Source organism: Xenopus tropicalis, chromosome 2, assembly GCF_000004195.4.
Source record: "Xenopus tropicalis strain Nigerian chromosome 2, UCB_Xtro_10.0, whole genome shotgun sequence".
NCBI lineage: Eukaryota > Metazoa > Chordata > Amphibia > Anura > Pipidae > Xenopus > Xenopus tropicalis.
In genome coordinates this window covers 8,230,804-8,253,834 of record NC_030678.2, presented here as the reverse complement: position 1 = coordinate 8,253,834, position 23,031 = coordinate 8,230,804, and the positions used below count along the sequence as shown (strand labels likewise).

General features: G+C 51.6%; 2 protein-coding genes across 6 annotated transcripts in view; one reads left to right on the top strand and one right to left on the bottom strand.

Moving 5' to 3' along the window:
* The window catches only part of bcl9 (BCL9 transcription coactivator), a 165,254-nt gene extending 158,190 nt beyond the window's left edge, over positions 1-7,064 (top strand). For 3 of the 4 annotated variants that reach the window (XM_004918213.2, XM_004918215.4, XM_004918212.4), the window contains 2 exons: positions 2,154-2,411; positions 4,755-5,833. In XM_004918213.2, coding sequence (XP_004918270.1) covers positions 2,154-2,411; positions 4,755-5,833 — 1,337 coding nt within the window. Of the gene's footprint in view, positions 1-2,153; positions 2,412-4,754 lie in introns of all 4 variants that reach the window. The other variant, XM_002940463.5, reaches the window with a different exon arrangement.
* A 4,699-nt stretch (positions 7,065-11,763) lies between these two features.
* acp6 (acid phosphatase 6, lysophosphatidic) lies at positions 11,764-19,015 on the bottom strand. Of its 2 annotated transcripts, XM_031896150.1 has the most exons (11): positions 17,967-19,015; positions 17,147-17,275; positions 16,082-16,212; positions 15,469-15,548; positions 15,123-15,210; positions 14,461-14,593; positions 13,731-13,831; positions 13,499-13,597; positions 13,026-13,191; positions 12,067-12,206; positions 11,764-11,947 (listed from the first exon to the last, which is right to left on the bottom strand). In XM_031896150.1, the coding sequence occupies exons 1-10, from the start codon at positions 18,162-18,164 to the stop codon at positions 12,075-12,077; spliced, it is 1,257 nt and encodes a 418-aa protein (XP_031752010.1). In that variant the 5' UTR covers positions 18,165-19,015; the 3' UTR covers positions 11,764-11,947; positions 12,067-12,074.
* Positions 19,016-23,031: the final 4,016 nt, after the last annotated feature.

Here is a 23,031-nt window from a genome sequence, read left to right as displayed (position 1 = left end):
AAAAGAGGAAAATTAGCAGTCACTGAGGGGTTACAGGGAACTCTGAGTATCACTCATGTATTATAAGGGATAATGTACCCCCTACTGTAAATGATAAGGATATTAGCAGTCACTGAGGGGTTCTGTGCCCATATAAAGGCACAAGGCTGCAGGCTGAGTTATACAGGGAACTCTGAGTATCACTCATGTATTATAAGGGATAATGTACCCCCTACTGTAAATGATAAGGATATTAGCAGTCACTGAGGGGTTCTGTGCCCATATAAAGGCACAAGGCTGCAGGCTGAGTTATACAGGGAACTCTGAGTATCACTCATGTATTATAAGGGATAATGTACCCCCTACTGTAAATGATAAGGATATTAGCAGTCACTGAGGGGTTCTGTGCCCATATAAAGGCACAAGGCTGCAGGCTGAGTTATACAGGGAACTCTGAGTATCACTCATGTATTATAAGGGATACTGTACCCCCTACTGTAAATGATAAGGATATTAGCAGTAACAACGTGTCTGTGTGTGTGTGACAGCTCTGGTCCCTCAGTATAAATCCCAGCAGTTCTAGGGAAGTTACTAACGGTTCCTACTTATCAAGTTCTTGTTCATAAGTTTGTTGCTACACTATACAGTTACCCCCTGCCCCTGCTAGTGTTCCCTGTGTGACCCTGTACACCGTAGTGCTATTAGTACCTTTAAGTTCATACTTCTCTCCATGCCGCTTTCAGGCCTGTGAGCCATTCATACACACCTGGCTGAGCTCTATAGGCCATATTGCATTAATAGTGCACGTGGGGTCTGGGGATGCCTCTGCATGCCTGCATTTCTCTGTACTATCCTCTCATTCCTGGCAACGCCCTGACACAAACAAGCACCCCGAGTCCCCCCTTTATATACTAAGGGCTTCTGCTCATACCTGGTGATGGTGCCGCCATCTAAACCTCCATCACTACCTGGCCATGTATTGGCTCAATATGGGGGGCAACAAATGCCCTAAATAGGGTCAGTCCATCTGTTTTTTCCAGCATATTGGGGGCTGCATTGGCTCGTTAATGTGCCCCCCAAACAGACAACGCTATTCTAAGTCGATCAGTTGGCCCCAGGGCCAAACAACCGAATTAGCCCAATATTGCCCACCCGTAGGTGGGGATATCGGCAGAAAGTCCGCTCACTTGGTGACCTCGCTAAGTGAGCAGACCCTACCGTGTGTGGCCCCCCTGAGACATGGCAAGGTTTCTCAGAACTTTCCCACATATGTAATGAAGGGCTCTAAGTTTGCTCAGGAGCAGTAACCCATAGCAACCAACATGTGACTAGTGAACTCCACCTGCTGATGGCTGTCTATAAGTTACTGCTCCTGGGCAAAACTTTATTACATAACCCCACTTGTGTCTTTTTCCAGCTAAGCCTTATTGAGAGGAAAGAGTAGGTAAAATGCAGCTTAAGGGGAAGAAAGACTTAGGGTAAAGACACACGGAGCTACGTAGTAGCAGCTACTTGTCACGGCTACTAAATGCCAGAAAATCCCCTGCCATAGACAATACTGAGAATTGCCCCTGCTAAACACACATAGAGACAGTTATCAGTAAATGATCAGTATTGTCTAATTTAGTAGCCGTGACAAGTAGCTGCTACTAGTAGCTCTGTGTGTCTTCACCCTTAGCCCTTTATGTAATAAGAGACACTCTGTTTGCCCAGGTGCAGTAGCCCGTAGCATCTGAGATTAAACATCTTAAAGTGGATTAAAGGGGAAGTTCATATTCACATTAAAATAAATATAGTTGTATCATTTCTTGTGATCTTAATTTTTTTATGGCTTTTAGAATTCTGCTTATAATTCTGAGCAATCACAAAAGCCAACTGTGCCCGTGGGTGGGACGTATGGTCGTTGCTTTGTATCTATGTGGAATAGATGTGCAACATCCCCTTTATGCCCCCCCGATCAGTATTAGGAGAGAGAACGCCACGGCTGGGTGTCAGTGCCCTTATATACAGGGTTTTTCCGTCTCTCACTAACTGTACTTCTGCCATCTTGTTATTGTCGCTGCCATGGCGGCCGCCATTGTGCAAACTGTAACGGGCACTTTACCTTTTTTCTTTCAGTTTTTCTTTTTTTTTTTTCCTTTGTTTTAATAAATTTTATGTTTATTCTCTCTTAGGGGGCCCACCTCCATCAGTCAGCCAGTCTGCTCCGATAAATCACCCCGGAAGTCTTCCCTCCAGCACTAGCTACACAATGCCGCCTGAGCCCACTCTGTCCCAAAACCCTCTCTCCATAATGATGTCTAGGATGTCAAAGTTTGCCATGCCCAGCTCCACGCCTCTGTACCATGATGCCATCAAAACGGTGGCTAGTTCAGATGACGATTCCCCTCCTGCCCGATCGCCCAACCTACCATCAATGAATAATATGCCAGGTACGGGGGATTCTTGTGCCACCTTTTCTCTTCTGTCTTCCTACCCTAGTAACCGGCCCTTTGGCTTCCAGTCTGTACCCAGCACAGATTATCCCTTCTCTGCGTATAGATACAGTGTTGCCACACAGCCCCCAGTGCCCAGTGGTGCCCAGGCAGATACTCAGAGAAGGAATGTTCTGTCTTCCTACCCTAGTAACCGGCCCTTTGGCTTCCAGTCTGTACCCAGCACAGATTATCCCTTCTCTGCGTATAGATACAGTGTTGCCACACAGCCCCCAGTGCCCAGTGGTGCCCAGGCAGATACTCAGAGAAGGAATGTTCTGTCTTCCTACCCTAGTAACCGGCCGTTTGGCTTCCAGTCTGTACCCAGCACAGATTATCCCTTCTCTGCGTATAGATACAGTGTTGCCACACAGCCCCCAGTGGTGCCCAGGCAGATACTCAGAGAAGGAATGTTCTGTCTTCCTACCCTAGTAACCGGCCGTTTGGCTTCCAGTCTGTACCCAGCACAGATTATCCCTTCTCTGCGTATAGATACAGTGTTGCCACACAGCCCCCAGTGCCCAGTGGTGCCCAGGCAGATACGCAGAGAAGGAATGTTCTGTCTTCCTACCCTAGTAACCGGCCGTTTGGCTTCCAGTCTGTACCCAGCACAGATTATCCCTTCTCTGCGTATAGATACAGTGTTGCCACACAGCCCCCAGTGCCCAGTGGTGCCCAGGCAGATACTCAGAGAAGGAATGTTCTGTCTTCCTACCCTAGTAACCGGCCGTTTGGCTTCCAGTCTGTACCCAGCACAGATTATCCCTTCTCTGCGTATAGATACAGTGTTGCCACACAGCCCCCAGTGCCCAGTGGTGCCCAGGCAGATACGCAGAGAAGGAATGTTCTGTCTTCCTACCCTAGTAACCGGCCGTTTGGCTTCCAGTCTGTACCCAGCACAGATTATCCCTTCTCTGCGTATAGATACAGTGTTGCCACACAGCCCCCAGTGCCCAGTGGTGCCCAGGCAGATACTCAGAGAAGGAATGTTCTGTCTTCCTACCCTAGTAACCGGCCGTTTGGCTTCCAGTCTGTACCCAGCACAGATTATCCCTTCTCTGCGTATAGATACAGTGTTGCCACACAGCCCCCAGTGCCCAGTGGTGCCCAGGCAGATACTCAGAGAAGGAATGTTCTGTCTTCCTACCCTAGTAACCGGCCGTTTGGCTTCCAGTCTGTACCCAGCACAGATTATCCCTTCTCTGCGTATAGATACAGTGTTGCCACACAGCCCCCAGTGCCCAGTGGTGCCCAGGCAGATACCCAGAGAAGGAATGTTCTGTGTTCCTACACCAGCTAGCGGCCATTTGGCTTCCAGTCTGTACCCAGCACAGATTATCCCTTCTCTGCGTATAGATACAGTGTTGCCACACAGCCCCCAGTGCCCAGTTTGTGCTGCCTATTTGCCTGGGCACTACTAGGCCACGAAGAGCCACAAATACTCAGAGAAGGAATGTTCTATGTTTGTACTAAGCTGCGTTACCCCCTATTTGACGTATTCCCTTGGCGCAGCTCGCCACGTGCCCTCCGGATCATACGGGCGGTTCCTACCGGGCGCGGACTCATTTGCATCGCTTCTCTCCTCCGCTTTCACTTTTTATTTCACCTCATGTCCTTAAAGGTGCAATAGCGCTTAGGCCAGGACTAACCCTACAGCCAGATACCCCCACCCTCCATTATTGTAGATTTTTGGTTTTCCGTCCTTCAGGGAACTCTCTGGAATTGGGGGGAGTGGCTAAAATATTTCCTTCTCAGCGTTCCAATATTTTCTGTTTTTTCCCCTCCTTTTTTTGCTTTTACTTTGCAGTTAGATCTCTATCTATATTTATAATCTATATAGATATAGATATATAGATATATATAGATATACTGTATATAGGTATGTATATATATATATATCTATGTATATCTATGTATCCATCTATAGATTGATCTATAGATAGATATATAATTATACAGGCTTGTCATTCCCTATGGGACCAAACTGTAAATTATATCCTTATAATCAGAGTTTAGTGATGTCATCAGTTATAATTGGAGCTTAGTGATGTCATTTCTGTCACATGACTCACTGAAACGTGTATATTATAATAAATCAAGTCCCCCCCTGTTGTAAAATATGAGGATATTAGAAGTCACCTCGGACCTGTATATACCTTTATCTGGTCATGGAACTCCACGGTGACTTATAATATCCTTATATTTTACAACAGGGGGTACTTTATTCACTTTATCTTTTTATTTATATTCTGTGATAATGATTTCGATGTTTCCTTACTTCTGTTTTTCCTTTTGTCGTAGGCATGGTCATGAACCCCCAGAACCCTAAGATGTCAGGTCCACATGGTGTTTCCATGGCAACGCTTAGCCCAATGGGTCTGACGCAGCCTCTTTCCCACGGTGGGCAGATGCCGTCTCCGAATGCCATGGCACCCAATGTACCGCCTCACGGAGGTCCGATGGTACCGGGGATGTTGCCCCACAATGCTATGATGGGGCACGGAGCCCAGGATGCCCCGATGGTACCTCAGGGACGCATGGCATTTGCCCAGGGCTTTGCCCCCGTACAGTCACCTCCGCAAGTTCCTTTTCCACACAACGGCCCTAATGGGGGGCAAGGAAACTTTCCGCCTGGTATGGGCTTTCCAGGGGAGGGGCCTTTGGGTCGCCCCGGCAACCTGCCCCCCAACGCAGACCCAGCACTTTGTAAGTCGGGGTGTCCCACGGGGCCGGATTCCTTCAGCGTCATGGGAAACAATATGCCTTCGGTGTTCGCCGACCCCGACCTGCAGGAAGTCATCCGACCAGGGGCTTCTGGAATCCCCGAGTTTGACCTGTCGCGGATAATTCCATCGGAGAAACCCAGTCAAACACTGCAATATTTCCCTCGTGGGGAAGTTCCGGGCAGAAAACCACAGCAAGGACCTGCTTTTTCCCATTTGCCTGGCATGATGGGAGAGCCCAACCCCAGGATGGGGTTACCGATGCCCGGTATGGGGGGGCCGGTGGTCTCGGACATGCCCTTGGGCGGTGCCCCAAACATGCCAGGACACAACTCTATGAGGCCCCCGGGGTTTATGCAGCAAGGCATGATGGGACCTCACCATCGCATGATGTCACCAGCACAAACAGGGATGCCGGGTCAGCTGACTATGATGGGGAATCCAGCGGGGGTGGGGATGATACCCGGAAAGGAACGGATGCCCGCCGGCCTTTATAGCCACCCCGGGCCCGTCGGCTCCCCCAATATGCTGATGTCAATGCAGGGCATGATGGGACCTCAACAGAGCATCATGATGCGCCCCCGGGGGATGCCCTCCGACGTGGGCATGGGCGGCTTCAGCCAGGGGCCGGGCAACCCCGGGAACATGATGTTTTAAAGCTGCTACCAACGGATTGTCTCCCCGAGAAACCCCCCCCAAAAACACAGTAAGGAGTCCCCATTCGGCGGCAATAGCCCCCCCCCCCCCCCCCCCCCACAAATAAAAAGGACCCCAATGTCCGAGTTTGGAGAAATCTAAGAATGTATGAAACTATCCGAGCATCGCTTTCATTTATTCTAAAGGTGTTTTTGTTTTCTTTTTTGTTTGTATTTTTTTTTTTTAAGATTTATTTTTAAGAAAAAAAAAATATTTTTGTGGACTTTGGGTTACTCCGCCCCCCCTTGGGGGAAGGGGGAGGAGCACCGGGATTAAAGAAAAAACAACAAAACGGAAAAAAAAAAAATCTGTAGCTGTATTTTGAGAATCGCCATTGGTCATGAGTTGCACCATCCTGTATGTTTACGTCATTTGGATTGGCTTCTTCAGGACACATGGTTTCCTCTTCCCCCCCCCCCCCCCCCTTTTTTTTTTTTTTTTGTGTACTGTACTATATTGTAAAAGGGATTTTAGCAGAGGCTCCTGTGTGTGAGGAGACGGGTTCCTGTTTACCTTGGGTGGGGGCCGCACCCGTCTTTGTTACTTTGTGTTTCCCCTTTAACTCCAGTGTATAGTAAACCAAACTATGACCTCATACAGAAAGAGTATTATTAAAAAAAAAAATACAAAAAAGCACAAAAAGGAACTATCAGTCCAGTTAGCGGGATCCTCCTTTCTTTATGAAAAATGAAAAAAATCTAAAAAAAAAAAACGTCAGACTACGGAGAGCGAATACGACTTCATTTTCAGTTTTGTTTTCCTCCCCCCCCCCCCCCCCCGTAGGCTTCTTGTCTCCGCCCCCCCCAGTTTATTTTTCCCTCCCCCTTTGTGTTTTTTTTTTTTTTTTCTTGGGGGGGTGGGAGGGAACCTAGAAGAGACTGGCGCTGTATGTGGGTGGTGCTTATACGCAGAGGGCGGGGCTTAGGGCTGTTACACACACAGAGCATATGCAGTAAGTCTCCAGTTCCCTCTCTCGTAGGAATCCCGTGTAATTCATGATGTGGGCGTGGCAACAGCCGTGGGAAAATTTTATTTTATCATTTTGTGACGGTTATTTTTTTTTTTTCCACTCTTCTTGTTGCCCCTCCCCCCCCCCCAGCGTTAAACATTCTGTGTAATCTCCATTAAATTTGGTACAAAACCACTTGCCAGGGCTGTGGTGTCGGAAAAAATAAAATATATTTCTTACAAATTCACCCGTGTCTTTGTTCCTAGGGTACTTAGGGGCCCCCCCATACTGCCCCCCCCCTATTGCTGCCCCCCCATACTGCCCCCCCCCCTATTGCTGCCCCCCCATACTGCTCCCCCCCTATTGCTGCCCCCCATACTGCTCCCCCCCTATTGCTGCCCCCCTATTGCTGCCCCCGATACTGTTCCCCCCCTATTGCTGCCCCCCATACTGCTCCCCCCCTATTGCTCCCCCCCATACTGCTCCCCTCCCTATTGCTCCCCCCCATACTGCTCCCCTCCCTATTGCTGCCCCCGATACTGCTCCCCCCCTATTGCTGCCCCCCATACTGCTCCCCCCCTATTGCTCCCCCCCATACTGCTCCCCTCCCTATTGCTGCCCCCCCATACTGCTCCCCTCCCTATTGCTGCCCCCGATACTGCTCCCCCCCATTGCTCCCCCACAGTGCTGTTTTGAAACAATTTGCAATTGGTCTTCATTTTTTTTGTGTTTTTTTAATTATTTAGCTTTATATTCAGTAACTCTCCAATTTGGAATTTTAGCTACTATGGGGTTGCCAGGGTCCCAATGTACCCTAGCAACCAAGCAGTAGTTCAAATTGGACACTAGACCAATGGAAACGTTGCTTAGAACGGGCCATTCTATAATATACTAACTTAAGCGGGAACCCCCCCCCACCCCCTTCAAAGTTACCAGAAATCTGGGGGCACCAATAAAATGTTGTGCGTTGCCCTTTATGAGTCAGGCAAAGTTATTTAGGCCACACCTACTTGCTGGCCATGCTTCTTGGAACTCTGTGGCCATAACCTTGAATGGGTGGAGTCAAAGGAGTGTGACCAAAAAGTAGGCGGAGCCTAAATAACTTGTGCATTCACCCATTCATGGTTATGGCCACAGAGATCCATTTACAGGAAATGTTATCAGGTGATACTTTGCAGCCAATAGCGAGGCAGAAGCTGCTCCCCCTATAGCAGGATTTTGGGGGGGGACAAAGAATGGGGGCCGGGCTGAGCCCCTCGCTGCTGCCGGAGACTTGTTGGGGGAGAGATTTCCCCGGGGGCCAAGGTCCTGACGCAGGGACTGATGGGAAATCTGTGTGTCTGATCCCATGGGCCCTGCAAACCTGTTGCCTTAGGGTCCCACTGTTTGCCTTTCTGGGGGGAGAAATATAAATTACCCCCCTCTGTCTTTTAAACACTGGTTGCCATGAGTTACTGCCCAGGTACAGTTTTGCCCAATCAGATGATTGCTATCAGTGTTCAACTTGCGGACGGCTGAATATATCTAAGCAATGATTGGTTGCTATGGGTCACTGCCCGGTGTTTATAAATGAGCCCTAGAGAAGTGACCCAGGCAGCCCAGTGATGTTCCTTTGTATTCACTCTCCTCACACGTCGGCCGTTACTGAGTGACCAATCACAGCAGCGGCCCTTGCCCCAAACAGGAGCAACTATGCACAGCTGGCCCCGCCCTCTTGGTCTCCCCAAGGGATAAGCAAACAAAATGGAGTCATGTTTGTAGCCTTTCAAGGTGCCACTGATTGAAAAGTGGGTGCCAGTAGCTTTTAGTTGCCCAATACTGCCTGGGCAGTGCCCCTCCCTAATGCCCTGTGTGCCCCTCCCTAATGCCCTGTGTGCCAGGCCAGCTGCTTTAGGGGCCCCCGTTGTGCCTGTAGTTTGTATCCAGTACTCTCAGGGTTAAATCCCCAGCTGATACACACTGATTGGCACCAAGGGATGGGGCAGTTCTGTCGGGCACTGCTTGTAGCGCTGCTGCCATAGGGAGGGGCCCCGCTAGCAGCCCTGACACATGGGGGCCCCCCACAGGGAAAGCCTCTCCCAGCATTCAACCTGCCAAGCCTTACTGTACCCTCTATGGGGGCAACATTCATTTCCCTCGACTGCAGGGAACAGGGTTACAGAGCAGATTCCTATGTAACAAACGTGCAGCGTTGTACTGACTCATTAGTCACAGCCGCAGTGCAACTGGGAGGGCATGCTGGGAGTTGTAGTTCCCAAAAAAAAAAAAAAAATTTGAAATTGTTGACAGGTGCTGCCTACTTACCTACACAGGGTATTTAGTGCCCCCCCTACTGGCGTGTCTGTTATCCCTTTACTGACACTCAGAGTTCCCTGTATAACTCAGCCTGCAGCCTTGTGCCTTTATATGGGGGGCACAGAACCCCTCAGTGACTGCTAATATCCTTATCATTTACAGTAGGGGGTACAGTATCCCTTATAATACATGAGTGATACTCAGAGTTCCCTGTATAACTCAGCCTGCAGCCTTGTGCCTTTATATGGGCACAGAACCCCTCAGTGACTGCTAATATCCTTATCATTTACAGTAGGGGGTACATTATCCCTTATAATACATGAGTGATACTCAGAGTTCCCTGTATAACTCAGCCTGCAGCCTTGTGCCTTTATATGGGCACAGAACCCCTCAGTGCCTGCTAATATCCTTATCATTTACAGTAGGGGGTACATTATCCCTTATAATACATGAGTGATACTCAGAGTTCCCTGTATAACTCAGCCTGCAGCCTTGTGCCTTTATATGGGCACAGAACCCCTCAGTGCCTGCTAATATCCTTATCATTTACAGTAGGGGGTACATTATCCCTTATAATACATGAGTGATACTCAGAGTTCCCTGTATAACTCAGCCTGCAGCCTTGTGCCTTTATATGGGCACAGAACCCCTCAGTGACTGCTAATATCCTTATCATTTACAGTAGGGGGTACATTATCCCTTATAATACATGAGTGATACTCAGAGTTCCCTGTATAACTCAGCCTGCAGCCTTGTGCCTTTATATGGGCACAGAACCCCTCAGTGACTGCTAATATCCTTATCATTTACAGTAGGGGGTACATTATCCCTTATAATACATGAGTGATACTCAGAGTTCCCTGTATAACTCAGCCTGCAGCCTTGTGCCTTTATATGGGGGGCACAGAACCCCTCAGTGACTGCTAATATCCTTATCATTTACAGTAGGGGGTACATTATCCCTTATAATACATGAGTGATACTCAGAGTTCCCTGTATAACTCAGCCTGCAGCCTTGTGCCTTTATATGGGGGGCACAGAACCCCTCAGTGACTGCTAATATCCTTATCATTTACAGTAGGGGGTACATTATCCCTTATAATACATGAGTGATACTCAGAGTTCCCTGTATAACTCAGCCTCCAGCCTTGTGTGTAATAAAGTCACATGTGGGCGGGGCCTATGAGTGCCAGGCAGTCGTGTGGTTTGAGCGCAGCAGGAATTGCACAACCCCGTGCCAGGGATGAAGCACAGAACAAACTTTGCCTCAAGTCAGATGACAATAAAAATGTTTGGAATAACAAATAGTGGTGAGGGGCTCCCTAATGGGGGGGGGGGGGGTTGTCTGGCACCTCGGGGAGCAACTCGCTGTTATACGTTCTCCTACGTACCCGCCTCAATGTACATTTTCTATGCGCACTTAGTGCTTAGGGGGCTGTTCCTGCTGAATTGTGCTTAGTACAGGGGAATCCCTATGTGCCATAGTTTTATGGTATCTCTCTGTACAGGCTATGAGCAAACTTAGGGGGCTGTTCCTGCTGAATTGTGCTTAGTACAGGGGAATCCCTATGTGCCATAGTTTTATGGTATCTCTCTGTACAGGCTATGGGCAAACTTAGGGGGCTGTTCCTGCTGAATTGTGCTTAGTACAGGGGAATCCCTATGTGCCATAGTTTTATGGGATCTCTCTGTACAGGCTATGGGCAAACTTAGGGGGCTGTTCCTGCTGAATTGTGCTTAGTACAGGGGAATCCCTATGTGCCATAGTTTTATGGTATCTCTCTGTACAGGCTATGGGCAAACTTAGGGGGCTGTTCCTGCTGAATTGTGCTTAGTACAGGGGAATCCCTATGTGCCATAGTTTTATGGTATCTCTCTGTACAGGCTATGAGCAAACTTAGGGGGCTGTTCCTGCTGAATTGTGCTTAGTACAGGGGAATCCCTATGTGCCATAGTTTTATGGTATCTCTCTGTACAGGCTATAAGCAAACTTAGGGGGCTGTTCCTGCTGAATTGTGCTTAGTACAGGGGAATCCCTATGTGCCATAGTTTTATGGTATCTCTCTGTACAGGCTATGGGCAAACTTAGGGGGCTGTTCCTGCTGAATTGTGCTTAGTACAGGGGAATCCCTATGTGCCATAGTTTTATGGTATCTCTCTGTACAGGCTATGAGCAAACTTAGGGGGCTGTTCCTGCTGAATTGTGCTTAGTACAGGGGAATCCCTATGTGCCATAGTTTTATGGTATCTCTCTGTACAGGCTATAAGCAAACTTAGGGGGCTGTTCCTGCTGAATTGTGCTTAGTACAGGGGAATCCCTATGTGCCATAGTTTTATGGTATCTCTCTGTACAGGCTATGAGCAAACTTAGGGGGCTGTTCCTGCTGAATTGTGCTTAGTACAGGGGAATCCCTATGTGCCATAGTTTTATTGTATCTCTCTGCCTGGCAGCTCTAAGGGTCACCATATGCTGGTATATTTTTACAAATGGCACTTACATTGCACTTATGGGTGGAGCACTGGCATAATTGGGGAGTGGCCTAGGTGGATGAGGGGTGTGGCCTGTGAGTGGGGCAGGTCAAAGTCAAACAGTTATATAAACGAATGGGCGACTCCAGGGCGTAAAGCAATAATCAGCTGCCAGAAAGCAAGAAGAGTTTTTTTTGGTTTTATTAGTGAAATTCCATACAGTGCGGAGCAGGTTTTACAGCAGTAGAAAATATCTCCATGATTTCCTGTGGTTATGGCCCCGCCTGCTGCTCATTGTCCAATCAGTGCAATTCCCGGAGAACTGGCTGGGACGGCCAACCTGCAGCCCTCAGACTAGTGGAACTACCATTCCCAGCATCCCTGGCAGGGTACCATGGAGGTTGTAGTTGCACAAGGTTGGGGGGGGTCCTACTGGTACAGTATGGGGGGGGCACTAGGTTATGTGGGGAGGGACAAAGGAGGAGGAGCCTAAATATGCTCTGGGCCTGGAACGGAACACAGCGCCTTGTAGTCTTCTGGGCTTAAGGCAAACTCTGATAAAGCGCTGAGAAACTCTTGCAGGGGGCACAGACCCGACTGGCATCCCCTCACCCGCTGCTCCTGTGGGAGAAAGAGAAGCGCATGTTATGCCCAACCGCCAGTCAGTCAGGGGGAATATACTGTGCTGCCCGCCAGTCAGTCGGGGGGAATACACAGCGCTGCCCGCCAGTCAGTCAGGGGAATATACCGTGCTGCCCGCCAGTCAGTCAGGGGGAATATACCGTGCTGCCCGCCAGTCAGTCGGGGGAATATACCGTGCTGCCCGCCAGTCAGTCGGGGGAATATACCGTGCTGCCCGCCAGTCAGTCGGGGGAATATACCGTGCTGCCCGCCAGTCAGTCGGGGGAATATACCGTGCTGCCCGCCAGTCAGTCGGGGGAATATACCGTGCTGCCCGCCAGTCAGTCGGGGGAATATACCGTGCTGCCCGCCAGTCAGTCAGGGGAATATACCGTGCTGCCCGCCAGTCAGTCAGGGGGAATATACCGTGCTGCCTGCCAGTCAGTTGGGGGGGAATATACCGTATACAGCCACAAAGAAGCACAGCAGCAGGGCTGAGCCCATTCCCTCTGTGGGGCACGCTGGCACCAAGTCAGTAACTAATAAATGGACCCTGGCATTCCCCCGGATGGTTTAAACTAAAAAATGTTGGTTTTATTTTGGAATCAAATACATAAAAATGGCCAATTGCAAACTCTCTTACAGTGTCGTTGGCCACACCCCATCATACTTCATAAATGTAAGGGTAAATTTCCCCTTTAACCAGTGGATTCAGCTTTAATCAATGGACAGTACAGCTCCGCCCCCCCAGTCATTATGTCCCATACTTACCCTTTGTGGTCATAGGACCCCCCCCCCTTAACCCTTATTGGCTCTCACCTCCCCGTTGTAGTTGAGGCGCACAAACCACTCCTTGGAGGGCCGGTGCTGGTAAAGTTCCAACGTCAGGTCGGAGGCGTAGGGGGGCCACTTCTTGTTAAAGATCCCCAGGGCCATGAGGAGGGGTATGAGGGTCACATCGTGGGCAGCGTAGAGGTACAACTTCCTGAGAAAGGAAATGGGGGGGTCAGTGAATTTGTATAGCAACGGGGCTGTACCATTAAATGGCCCCTATACTGTATATTCAGCTGGAAACGCCCAGTGCAGGGAGTTGTAGTTGCACAGCCGGGGAGTCAGATCCTGTGTCCCTGCCGGTGACATTTACTCCGGGGCCACAGTCCCCACTCACTTACCTTCCCAGCTGGATAAATATTCACTTTAACGGACAAGTCAAACATATCGGCTCCAAACCAAACACGTTGCCCGGCAACCCGGGGCCCCACGCGGCACCAAGGTATGAGTTCCGTGCGTACCTGCCCTGCGCCGCGGCAACGCCGGCTGTGTCCCTCGCTTCCAGCATGTTCCGCCGCAGGGTGTGTAGGAAGGGCCCCACGCTCAGCCTCAGCACCTTCCTAATGGGGAAACATGGGGGTTATTCATCCCTAGTGACCCCCAACTGCTCTACTCTAAGGCTTGTGGCACAAATCTGAGCATTCTGCCTCCTCACAGAAAGTCTCAGAAGAACAAACTCCTGCTATTAAATACCTGTTACTGGGCCCTATAACATAACAGAAGATATCGATAGTTCGCTCTTCAATCCTCTGCAGGTTCGACTTGTCCTTTAATGGGCAGGGAAATCCATGGACCTGGGCAAGATATAAACACAGAGGCCTAAATTATATCCATAATGTTACTGAAAGTATCAGGGCCCCTGCCCAAACCAAGGGGTTAATATGAAGTTGCCCCGCCCCTTGCTGCTATAACTGCCCCTGCCCTTCTGGGAAGGTTCCCACTAGATGGTGGAACAGGGTTGCTGGGAGTTGGTTCCATTCAGACACAAGAGCATTAGTGAGGTTGGGCACTGATATTGGGGATCAGGCTCACAGTCGGGGTTCCATCCCACAGGGATTCAGTTGGGCTGCCCCTCCCCTTGCTGCTATAACTGCCCCTGCCCTTCTGGGAAGGTTCCCACTAGATGGTGGAACAATGTTGCTGGGAGTTGGTCCCATTCAGCCACAAGAGCATTAGTGAGGTTGGGCAGTGATATTGGGGGTCAGGCTCACAGTCGGGGGGTTCCAGTTCGTCCCACAGGGGTTCAGTTTGGTTGAGGTCACTCAGTCTGTCCCATAAAACTCTATAAGGATAATACCCACCCCTGTGCCAGACCCCTAACGTGTCCCCATGTAAAGCACAAGGGTCTCCGCAGGTAACGTAAAGCTCCACTAGGTGGCGCCGGCTGCCTGCCCTACCCAGCACAGACAGACGCTGCCAGTACCTCTTGGGCCAGCAGGTTGTCGAGGAGAAGAAAGAAATCCACTTCCTTTGTGGCGTCGATGTTCATTTCCTGTCGCAACTGGTTCAGATCGTCGGCCATTCCGGGCTGGGCGGCGGCGCCGGGCGTCAGAGTACTGGGGGCAACAGAACCCTGGGTTATAGTTATAAACACAGCAATGGGGGCTCCCCTTACCCATATACCCCTCTGGGTTCCTTGTAATAACCCCGCCCCCCCTGCATTTCATTTGGGGGTTCACTCTGACCATCACTAAGCACCCCTTTATTTCATATGTAACTATAGCCCCCCCTTATTATAACTGTATGAATAGGCAGAACAAGAGATGTGCCCACTGGCTACCAAGTAGTTGCTACGTGTTGCTATGTCCCTAGTTGGGCCACTAATGTACCAGCCGGAGAGCGGCCTTGCCCCTCAGCCAATCAGACACGGCGACTGGTGCGGTGCTTTGGTGCTCTGAGGGCCTCATATTTTACAACAGGGGGGACTTTCTTTATTATAATATATAATAAAGTTTTAGTGAGTCATGTGACCAATTATAACTGATGACATCACTAAGCACCGTTAATAGAATATAATTTACAGTTTGGTCCCATAGGGACTGTATTATATATATATATACATGGCACAGGGCGGAATGGTATTACCTGGTGAGCTGTTTGAGCTCGTGGCAGCCGTGGTAGTTGGGATACAGAATCTCGCTGTTGGCGTCGGCGGTGACGATGGTCGCTGGCCCTGTACAAAGAGGGACATTTCCGTAATAAGGTGGCACCACACTGTGCCCGTATCTATTGTACCATGGGGCACAAAAGTGGGAGTGGCCACATGATTCCTATTAGGGGGCACAGTATGGAAGGTTCCGGGATAGAGGGTAATAGCACATTTGGGCACCAATCAGTACAGACTATATACAGACTTGTGCCCAGAACTGTATAGGCAGCTGTGCCCGTACCCATTGGCACAGACAGGGGGAAGCTGGCAGCCCATACCCACCTTCTTGCTGCTGTTGGAAGAGGCCGGCCAGCAAACAGCGCGTGGATTCCAAGTTGCGCACGATGTTGGTGGAACGGACGCTGCAACGGAAGGACAGCGGTTACACACACTGGCGCCCGGGCACAGGGCGTTATACACGGGTGCCACGTCCCATAGGGCACAGGGGGTTATACACGGGTGCCACGTCCCATAGGGCACAGGGGGTTATACACGGGTGCCACGTCCCATAGGGCACAGGGGGTTATACACGGGTGCCACGTCCCATAGGGCACAGGGGGTTATACACGGGTGCCACGTCCCATAGGGCACAGGGGGTTATACACGGGTGCCACGTCCCATAGGGCACAGGGGGTTATACACGGGTGCCACGTCCCATAGGGCACAGGGGGTTATACACGGGTGCCACGTCCCATAGGGCACAGGGGGTTATACACGGGTGCCACGTCCCATAGGGCACAGGGGGTTATACACGGGTGCCACGTCCCATAGGGCAAAGGGGGTTATACACGGGTGCCACGTCCCATAGGGCACAGGGGGTTATACACGAGTGCCACGTCCCATAGGGCACAGGGGGTTATACACGGGTGCCAGGGATACAGAGAAGGGAACTCACAAGACTTCAGAGGGTTTATACACGGGCGAGAGGAAGTGTTGCTCCTCCACGTAATTCCGTCTGAGCCGCGCCCCCAGGTTAAACATCTGCTCCATGCCCACGGTGGTGAGTTGCCCCGGGAACGTGCCCCCCTGCGCCAACAGGGACACAAAGAGGCAGTTTTACAATCAGGGAAAAGCAACGTGTTTAATCTACTATAGTTACACTGGGGGGGGGGTTAGTAGCCGATACCTGTAGCTGAATAGGTTTGTGCCACACTGGGGGGGTTAGTAGCCGATACCTGTAGCTGAATAGGTTTGTGCCACACTGGGGGGTTAGTAGCCGATACCTGTAGCTGAATAGGTTGGTGCCACACTGGGGGGGTTAGTAGCCGATACCTGTAGCTGAATAGGTTTGTGCAACACTGGGGGGGTTAGTAGCCGATACCTGTAGCTGAATAGGTTGGTGCCACACTGGGGGGGTTAGTAGCCAATACCTGTAGCTGAATTGGTTTGTGCCACACGGGGGGGGGGATGGTTAGTAGCCAATACCTGTAGCTGAATGTTTGTGCCACACTGGGGGGGGTTAGTAGCCGAAACCTGTAGCTGAATAGGTTTGTGCCACACTGGGGGGGGGGGGGGGGTAGTAGCCAATAACTGTAGCTGAATGTTTGTGCCACACTGGGGGGGTTAGTAGCCAATACCTGCAGCTGAATAGGTTTGTGCCACACTGGGGGGTTAGTAGCCGATACCTGTAGCTGAATAGGTTTGTGCCACACTGGGGGGGGTTAGTAGCCGATACCTGTAGCTGAATAGGTTTGTGCCACACTGGGGGGGTTAGTAGCCGATACCTGTAGCTGAATAGGTTTGTGCCACACTGGGGGGGTTAGTAGCCGATACCTGTAGCTGAATAGGTTGGTGCCACACTGGGGGGGGGGTTAGTAGCCGATACCTGTAGCTGAATAGGTTTGTGCCACACTGGGGGGGGGGGGAGTTTGTAGCCTAGTTGGCAGCTGGTTAGGGCAAGGTTGATTGCTACCTGGGGGGGGGGGGGCTGTATGCAGAAGGCGCTTAGGGAAGGACTCACCTTGAGTGTATGGGATCGGTAGCGCTCCTCAAATAGAGACGGGGGTTTGGGGCCCCCCACCAAGTCTGTAACGGAGTAATCAAACTGCGTGTGATCCGGAGCCGCCAGCATCGCCAGGGCCCACTCCACCTGTGGGAAAGAAAGGGCAAGTTAAACCACACACACGGCACCCAACATATAAAATAAAAGGAAAAAAAAGTATTTTTGCCCAGAATCAAACACTTGCCCGTCTGATCATCCCAGTTTAATTGTGCAACTTGGGCCCAGGAACCGGATGGCAATGCCAAATCTACCCGCGCCATACAGGCAGCTATGCAGTTGGTCTCAATCACTGCAGTAAGGGTCCTAAATCGCACCCCTGCAGCTGCACCTAGCAACCAAACTGCAATGGGCTGTGGCCAGTCTGCCATCCTAGAGAATAAAAGCAAAGGTCTGACTGGTTGCTAGGGGGAACTGCACTGGGGCAACTTAGCACCCAGGTTAGTAAATCAGCCCACAAGCCGTTAAAAAGAGCAAATGGGCACATGTATAATGGGATTTATCATGCCAGACTTGCACCTTCAATGAAGCCATTAGTTTATACCACTCTAGCCCTGGCATAACCCTGGCACAGCCCAATGGAACAGTCAGCTGAAACACAAGGCCGCACAAACATCATTACACGGCTTCATAAATACCCATGACTTTACCCTGTGCAACGTGGCGCGACAGTAGCAACGCCTGGCACCTTTATTAATAAGCCCCATCTCATGATATCGCACAGATGTAGTTGCCCCATTTCATTGCCCCGGGGCCCCCAGACATTTATGGAGGCACTCACCTGTTCCTTGTGGGGGATGGGCTTGAGAGGGGTGCGGGCACCGTGCCGATAGATAACCTGCACCAGCTTTAGCTCATACTCATGCCCGTCTCTGCCAACACTGGGGCAGTTCTGTTTCACTTCAGTCAGCACAGTCTTCTTCCTATGCAGCAGGCACATAACAGAGCCCAGGAGGCCGGCCCGTGCCCACAGACTCATGGCAAGGGTACTGATCAGACTGGCCAATTACTCTATGGAAGCGGTGCCCACAGCATGGCGAGTCCTGCAGCCTCAGCGCCTGTACCTGCCCCTATAGCTCAGTATAGAGGAACACGGAGCCCCCAGTGGGACCGGTGAGGAGGGCGGGTCAGGGGAAGTGATGAGCCAGCGGATTGGACTGAATGGGATGGGGCCAGAAAAGCCAAGGGGGTCACAGGATCAGCGTGAGGAATGGGGCGGGCACGTGAGGCAAAAGTGCTGAGAGTCAGCTGGGGAGTCAAGGAGAGCCAATATCAGTATGCCAATGGGGGGAGGGGCAAGGAGTGTGGGTGACGGGGCCAGAGGGTGGCAGTAGTCAGAGGGGGTAAGGAGAGGGCAGGCAAAGCCGGGGTGGCAGTGAGTAGCAGTAAATGATGCCAGACTGAATGGGAGCAATGAATGGGAGTGGCAGAGTGCCCAGGGCAGTGCCAGATGGAAGCCCAGCAGGGAATTAGGCTCAGTTAATAGAAACTGCAGGCAGGGTTAGTGCCAGGGAACTGCCCAGGGTGGGGGCAAAGGGTGAGAGGGAGAGGCTGGAGCCCAGGGCAATGCTGGGTGGGTGCTCAGTTGGGGGCAAAGGATCAGTGTGTGGTACAGGATGGGCAGTGCCAGGCAGGGGCCAGGGGTCATGTGATGAACAGCTCAGGGCACTGCCAATCAGGTGCTCAGCTGAGGTGAGGGGGGGCCACCACAGGGGCAGTACCAAGTAGGTGCTCAGGGGAGGGGGGGCAGTGTGAGGGAAGTTGCACCACAAGGGCAGTACCAAAAGGTGCTATGGGGAGGGGGGGCAGTACCAAGTAGGTGCTATGGGGAGGGGGGGGGGCAGTACCAAGTAGGTGCTCAGGGGAGGGGGGCAGTACCAAGTAGGTTACTCAGGGGAGGGGGGCAGTACCAAGTAGGTGCTCAGGGGGGGGGGGCAGTACCAAGTAGGTACTCAGGGGAGGGGGGGCAGTACCAAGTAGGTACTCAGGGAGGGGGGCAGTACCAAGTAGGTGCTCAGGGGAGGGGGGGGCAGTACCAAGTAGGTGCTCAGGGGAGGGGGGGGCAGTACCAAGTAGGTACTCAGGGGAGGGGGGCAGTACCAAGTAGGTACTCAGGGGAGGGGGGGCAGTACCAAGTAGGTGCTCAGGGGAGGGGGGGGGGCAGTACCAAGTAGGTGCTCAGGGGAGGGGGGGCAGTACCAAGTAGGTACTCAGGGGAGAGGGGGCAGTACCAAGTAGGTACTCAGGGGAGGGGGGGCAGTACCAAGTAGGTGCTCAGGGGAGGGGGGGGGCAGTACCAAGTAGGTGCTCAGGGGAGGGGGGGGCAGTACCAAGTAGGTGCTCAGGGGAGGGGGGGCAGTACCAAGTAGGTACTCAGGGGAGGGGGGCCAGTACCAAGTAGGTGCTCAGGGGAGGGGGGGGGCAGTACCAAGTAGGTGCTCAGGGGAGGGGGGGGGGCAGTACCAAGTAGGTACTCAGGGGAGGGGGGGCAGTACCAAGTAGGTGCTCAGGGGAGGGGGGGCAGTACCAAGTAGGTACTTCAGGGGAGGGGGGTGGGCAAGTACCAAGTAGGTACTCAGGGGAGGGGGGGCAGTACCAAGTAGGTGCTCAGGGGAGGGGGGGCAGTACCAAGTAGGTGCTCAGGGGAGGGGGGCAGTACCAAGTAGGTACTCAGGGGAGGGGGGGGCAGTACCAAGTAGGTACTCAGGGGAGGGGGGCAGTACCAAGTAAGTACTCAGGGGAGGGGGGGGCAGTACCAAGTAGGTACTCAGGGGAGGGGGGGCAGTACCAAGTAGGTGCTCAGGGGAGGGGGGGGCAGTACCAAGTAGGTACTCAGGGGAGGGGGGGGCAGTACCAAGTAGGTACTCAGGGGAGGGGGGGGCAGTACCAAGTAGGTACTCAGGGGAGGGGGGGGGCAGTGCGGGTGGGAACAGATCACGTGACTGCAGAGCCGGGTAACGCCAAGTAACCGCTTTAGCTGAGGGGGAATCGATGGGATTCTCTATCCCCGGGATGGCAGGGATCCGAACCCTACTCCTGGTCACTCCACACTGCCCTCTGGACCGTGACAGGTTAAGCCGGCAGTCGCTTCCACACTGGCGCCAAGCCGGGTATCTGGGTAATGTAGTTCTCTTGTCGCTTTCCGCTCCTTGGCCTCCATTTTCAGCTAATGATCTCTGACTACATATCCCAGAATGCCGTGCGCTCACAAGGCGTGCCCTACCTTTGCGCGTCACACGCCGGCTGCTGAAGGGCTGAAATGCTCGGACTTGCAGAGACCCCTGCTGGGCGGGACGGGAAAGTGCAGCTTCCCGGGGCGGTCTGTTTATTTAGGGCCACAAAGCGGAGCCTTAGGGTTTTGTTTGGGTCACACACATTTATACAAATGAAATTCCTTATTAGAATCAGCGGTTTTGTTCCTTATTGTTCCGTACCCTATGGCTGGTTCTAATGGGGCACATACATATATCCTTATTCTATTGGGAAATGGCATGGAGGGGTGGGACAGCCTGATTAGACTGGATATCTATAGTATCTATAGTAGGGAGCAAACTTATAACAGATATATTTATCCTACATTAGGGGGCAGGCTGGGAGAATAGCCCCTTGGGCATGGCCTGTGGGGGTGATATACTCTCTGCCATAGCCCTACCCTTATTCTGCATAGAACATCTATTATTAGACATTATTATAGGTAGTAAGTACTTGTAGCCACATTCCTGCCAAGGTGGCCCCATGATACTGTGGCCCTAGGGCATTTGTACCCAGTCAGCACCAGAGGCCCCTAGTAACATGGTAACTCATTGACTCGCCATGTTCCGCTGCAAGGGCCAAGATACAGCTCGGGGCAGGGTGCCGGCGACACGGCGGTGACAGTTGGGGGTTTGGGAGGTTACAGGTCAGGGAGAGGCTCACTGGGAAAGTGACAGGATGAGCCCCGCTGGGAAGGTGCAGCTTCGGATGAAAGGAAAACAACAGCGGTGGAAAGAAAGGAAATATTAAATATCCCATAGGAATGAATTGAATGTGGGTGAGTATGTATTAAGCTCTTGATTGTGATTAATCTGCCCCATGGTGTAAAATAGTATAAGGGGCAACTGCCTCCCTGAGTGTGTGTATTGTTTCCTGCATGGCGAGGCCGGAATAGCCCACGGCGCTGGGGCAATTGGGTTCATAACAAAGGAGAGAGAGTTTGGGGTGTAGGACAGGGTTAAGGGGTGCAGGGGAGTAAGGCTTAATACAAGGCCATTAGGTATTAGGGGGACGGCAGTGAGTAGAGATTGGAATAAGGATATTTGGGGGGCAGGAGAGAGGATAAAGGGGTTCAAGGGAAAATAAGAAAGGAATAATCAGAGGGGATAAGTATTTAGTGAGGCACAGTCTGTATGGAGGAAAGACAAATTGCCCCAGTGTGGGGCACAGGGATTCCTATTGGCCGCTGCCTTTATTGGGGGGTCGGCTGGTAATAGGGTTCTCAGGGGTTTCTCATGCAGATGCACTATTGGTTAGGGGACAGTGGTGACATCGATGACGGGGAAATCAGGATCTTCAGAGTAGGATTTCTGGGAGTTCTCGTATCTGTTGATCCTAGAGGTTTAGTAAATAAAGCGCTTTCCTACTCTGAGCACATTTACCTACGGGAAGCCCCTCCTGTCCCATAAGAACATTCCCACTGCCCATAATACCGGGGGCACTCAGCCCAAACCATTATAGAGATATGTTACAGACATAGTTCCACAACTTCCCCAGGGATTCCTCTTGGCTTTGTCAGATTAGCCCGGGGGGGCTCAGCGGGGGTCCCGGCAGCTGTTCCCCATCGCACAGTCGGCACCAGTAGGGTCAGAGTTGACTGTCTGAACATTCCGAGAAGCCAAGGTGACAAACCCGGAATGTGCCAGGACCATCACTTTAATGGCCGTGGGGTAGGAAGTGGGTGGGAAGACCCCTGTGATAGTCTCTTATCTCCCACCACTTGCCATTGCCATTCTCTATGATGGTGTTGGTGCTATTCTGGTACAGAGCAGTAAGTCATGGGTTTAAACCAGGGGTGCCCAGACTTTGCCCCCCTGAGATCTACTTTTGACTCCTCCTCCGTACCCATTCCCATTAGACGCGCCGCACTTCCGCATCCCCCGGCTTAGACGAGGTCGACTAGAAATTCACGGGGGATCGACTGGTGGACCGCCATCGACGTATTGGCCACCCCTGGCTTAAACCGTATGAAATACATTACTGGGAAATAACTACCCCCATCCCACCCCACCTGGGGGCGAAGGTTTCAGATCAAACGGGTCAAATTGGCCTTTGGTCATTGGTGGGACCTCTACTATCAACTGGGGCAGAAAATGTCACATTTACCCTGTTATACTGAAGCCACTTGCCCTACTGTGTTTACTTTTATCCCACTCTTCCTACCCCCTACTGTTTCTCGCCTTAGTTGCCCCCCTTTGGGCCTCATTCTGCTGGAACAACACCCTTTGGCCTCTTGTTGACGTTGATCTTGTTGAAAACAATTCTCAGTTTCAGAACAATAAACCCGTTGCCCGGGGCACAGAGACTGATCCGCGGCACCGGGGGGGCAAGTGAATTTATCTCAGAAAAACAACCTCTCCCCTGGGGTGAGTAGGGAAGAAGAATCCGGCGCGGCGGGCATCGCTGTATTGATAATAACCCTCGGAATAAGTTCATTCCCGGCCGCTTGATTCAAAACAGATGGTGGAGGAGACAAATCCGCCAGTTTCTCCGTTCAAAGGAGCTGAAACAGGAAAACAGGCAGGTGTTAAATGTCTCAGTCAGAACTGGATCCAACGGGTCTATCGGCCGGCGCCGCGCTCCTTTCATCCCCA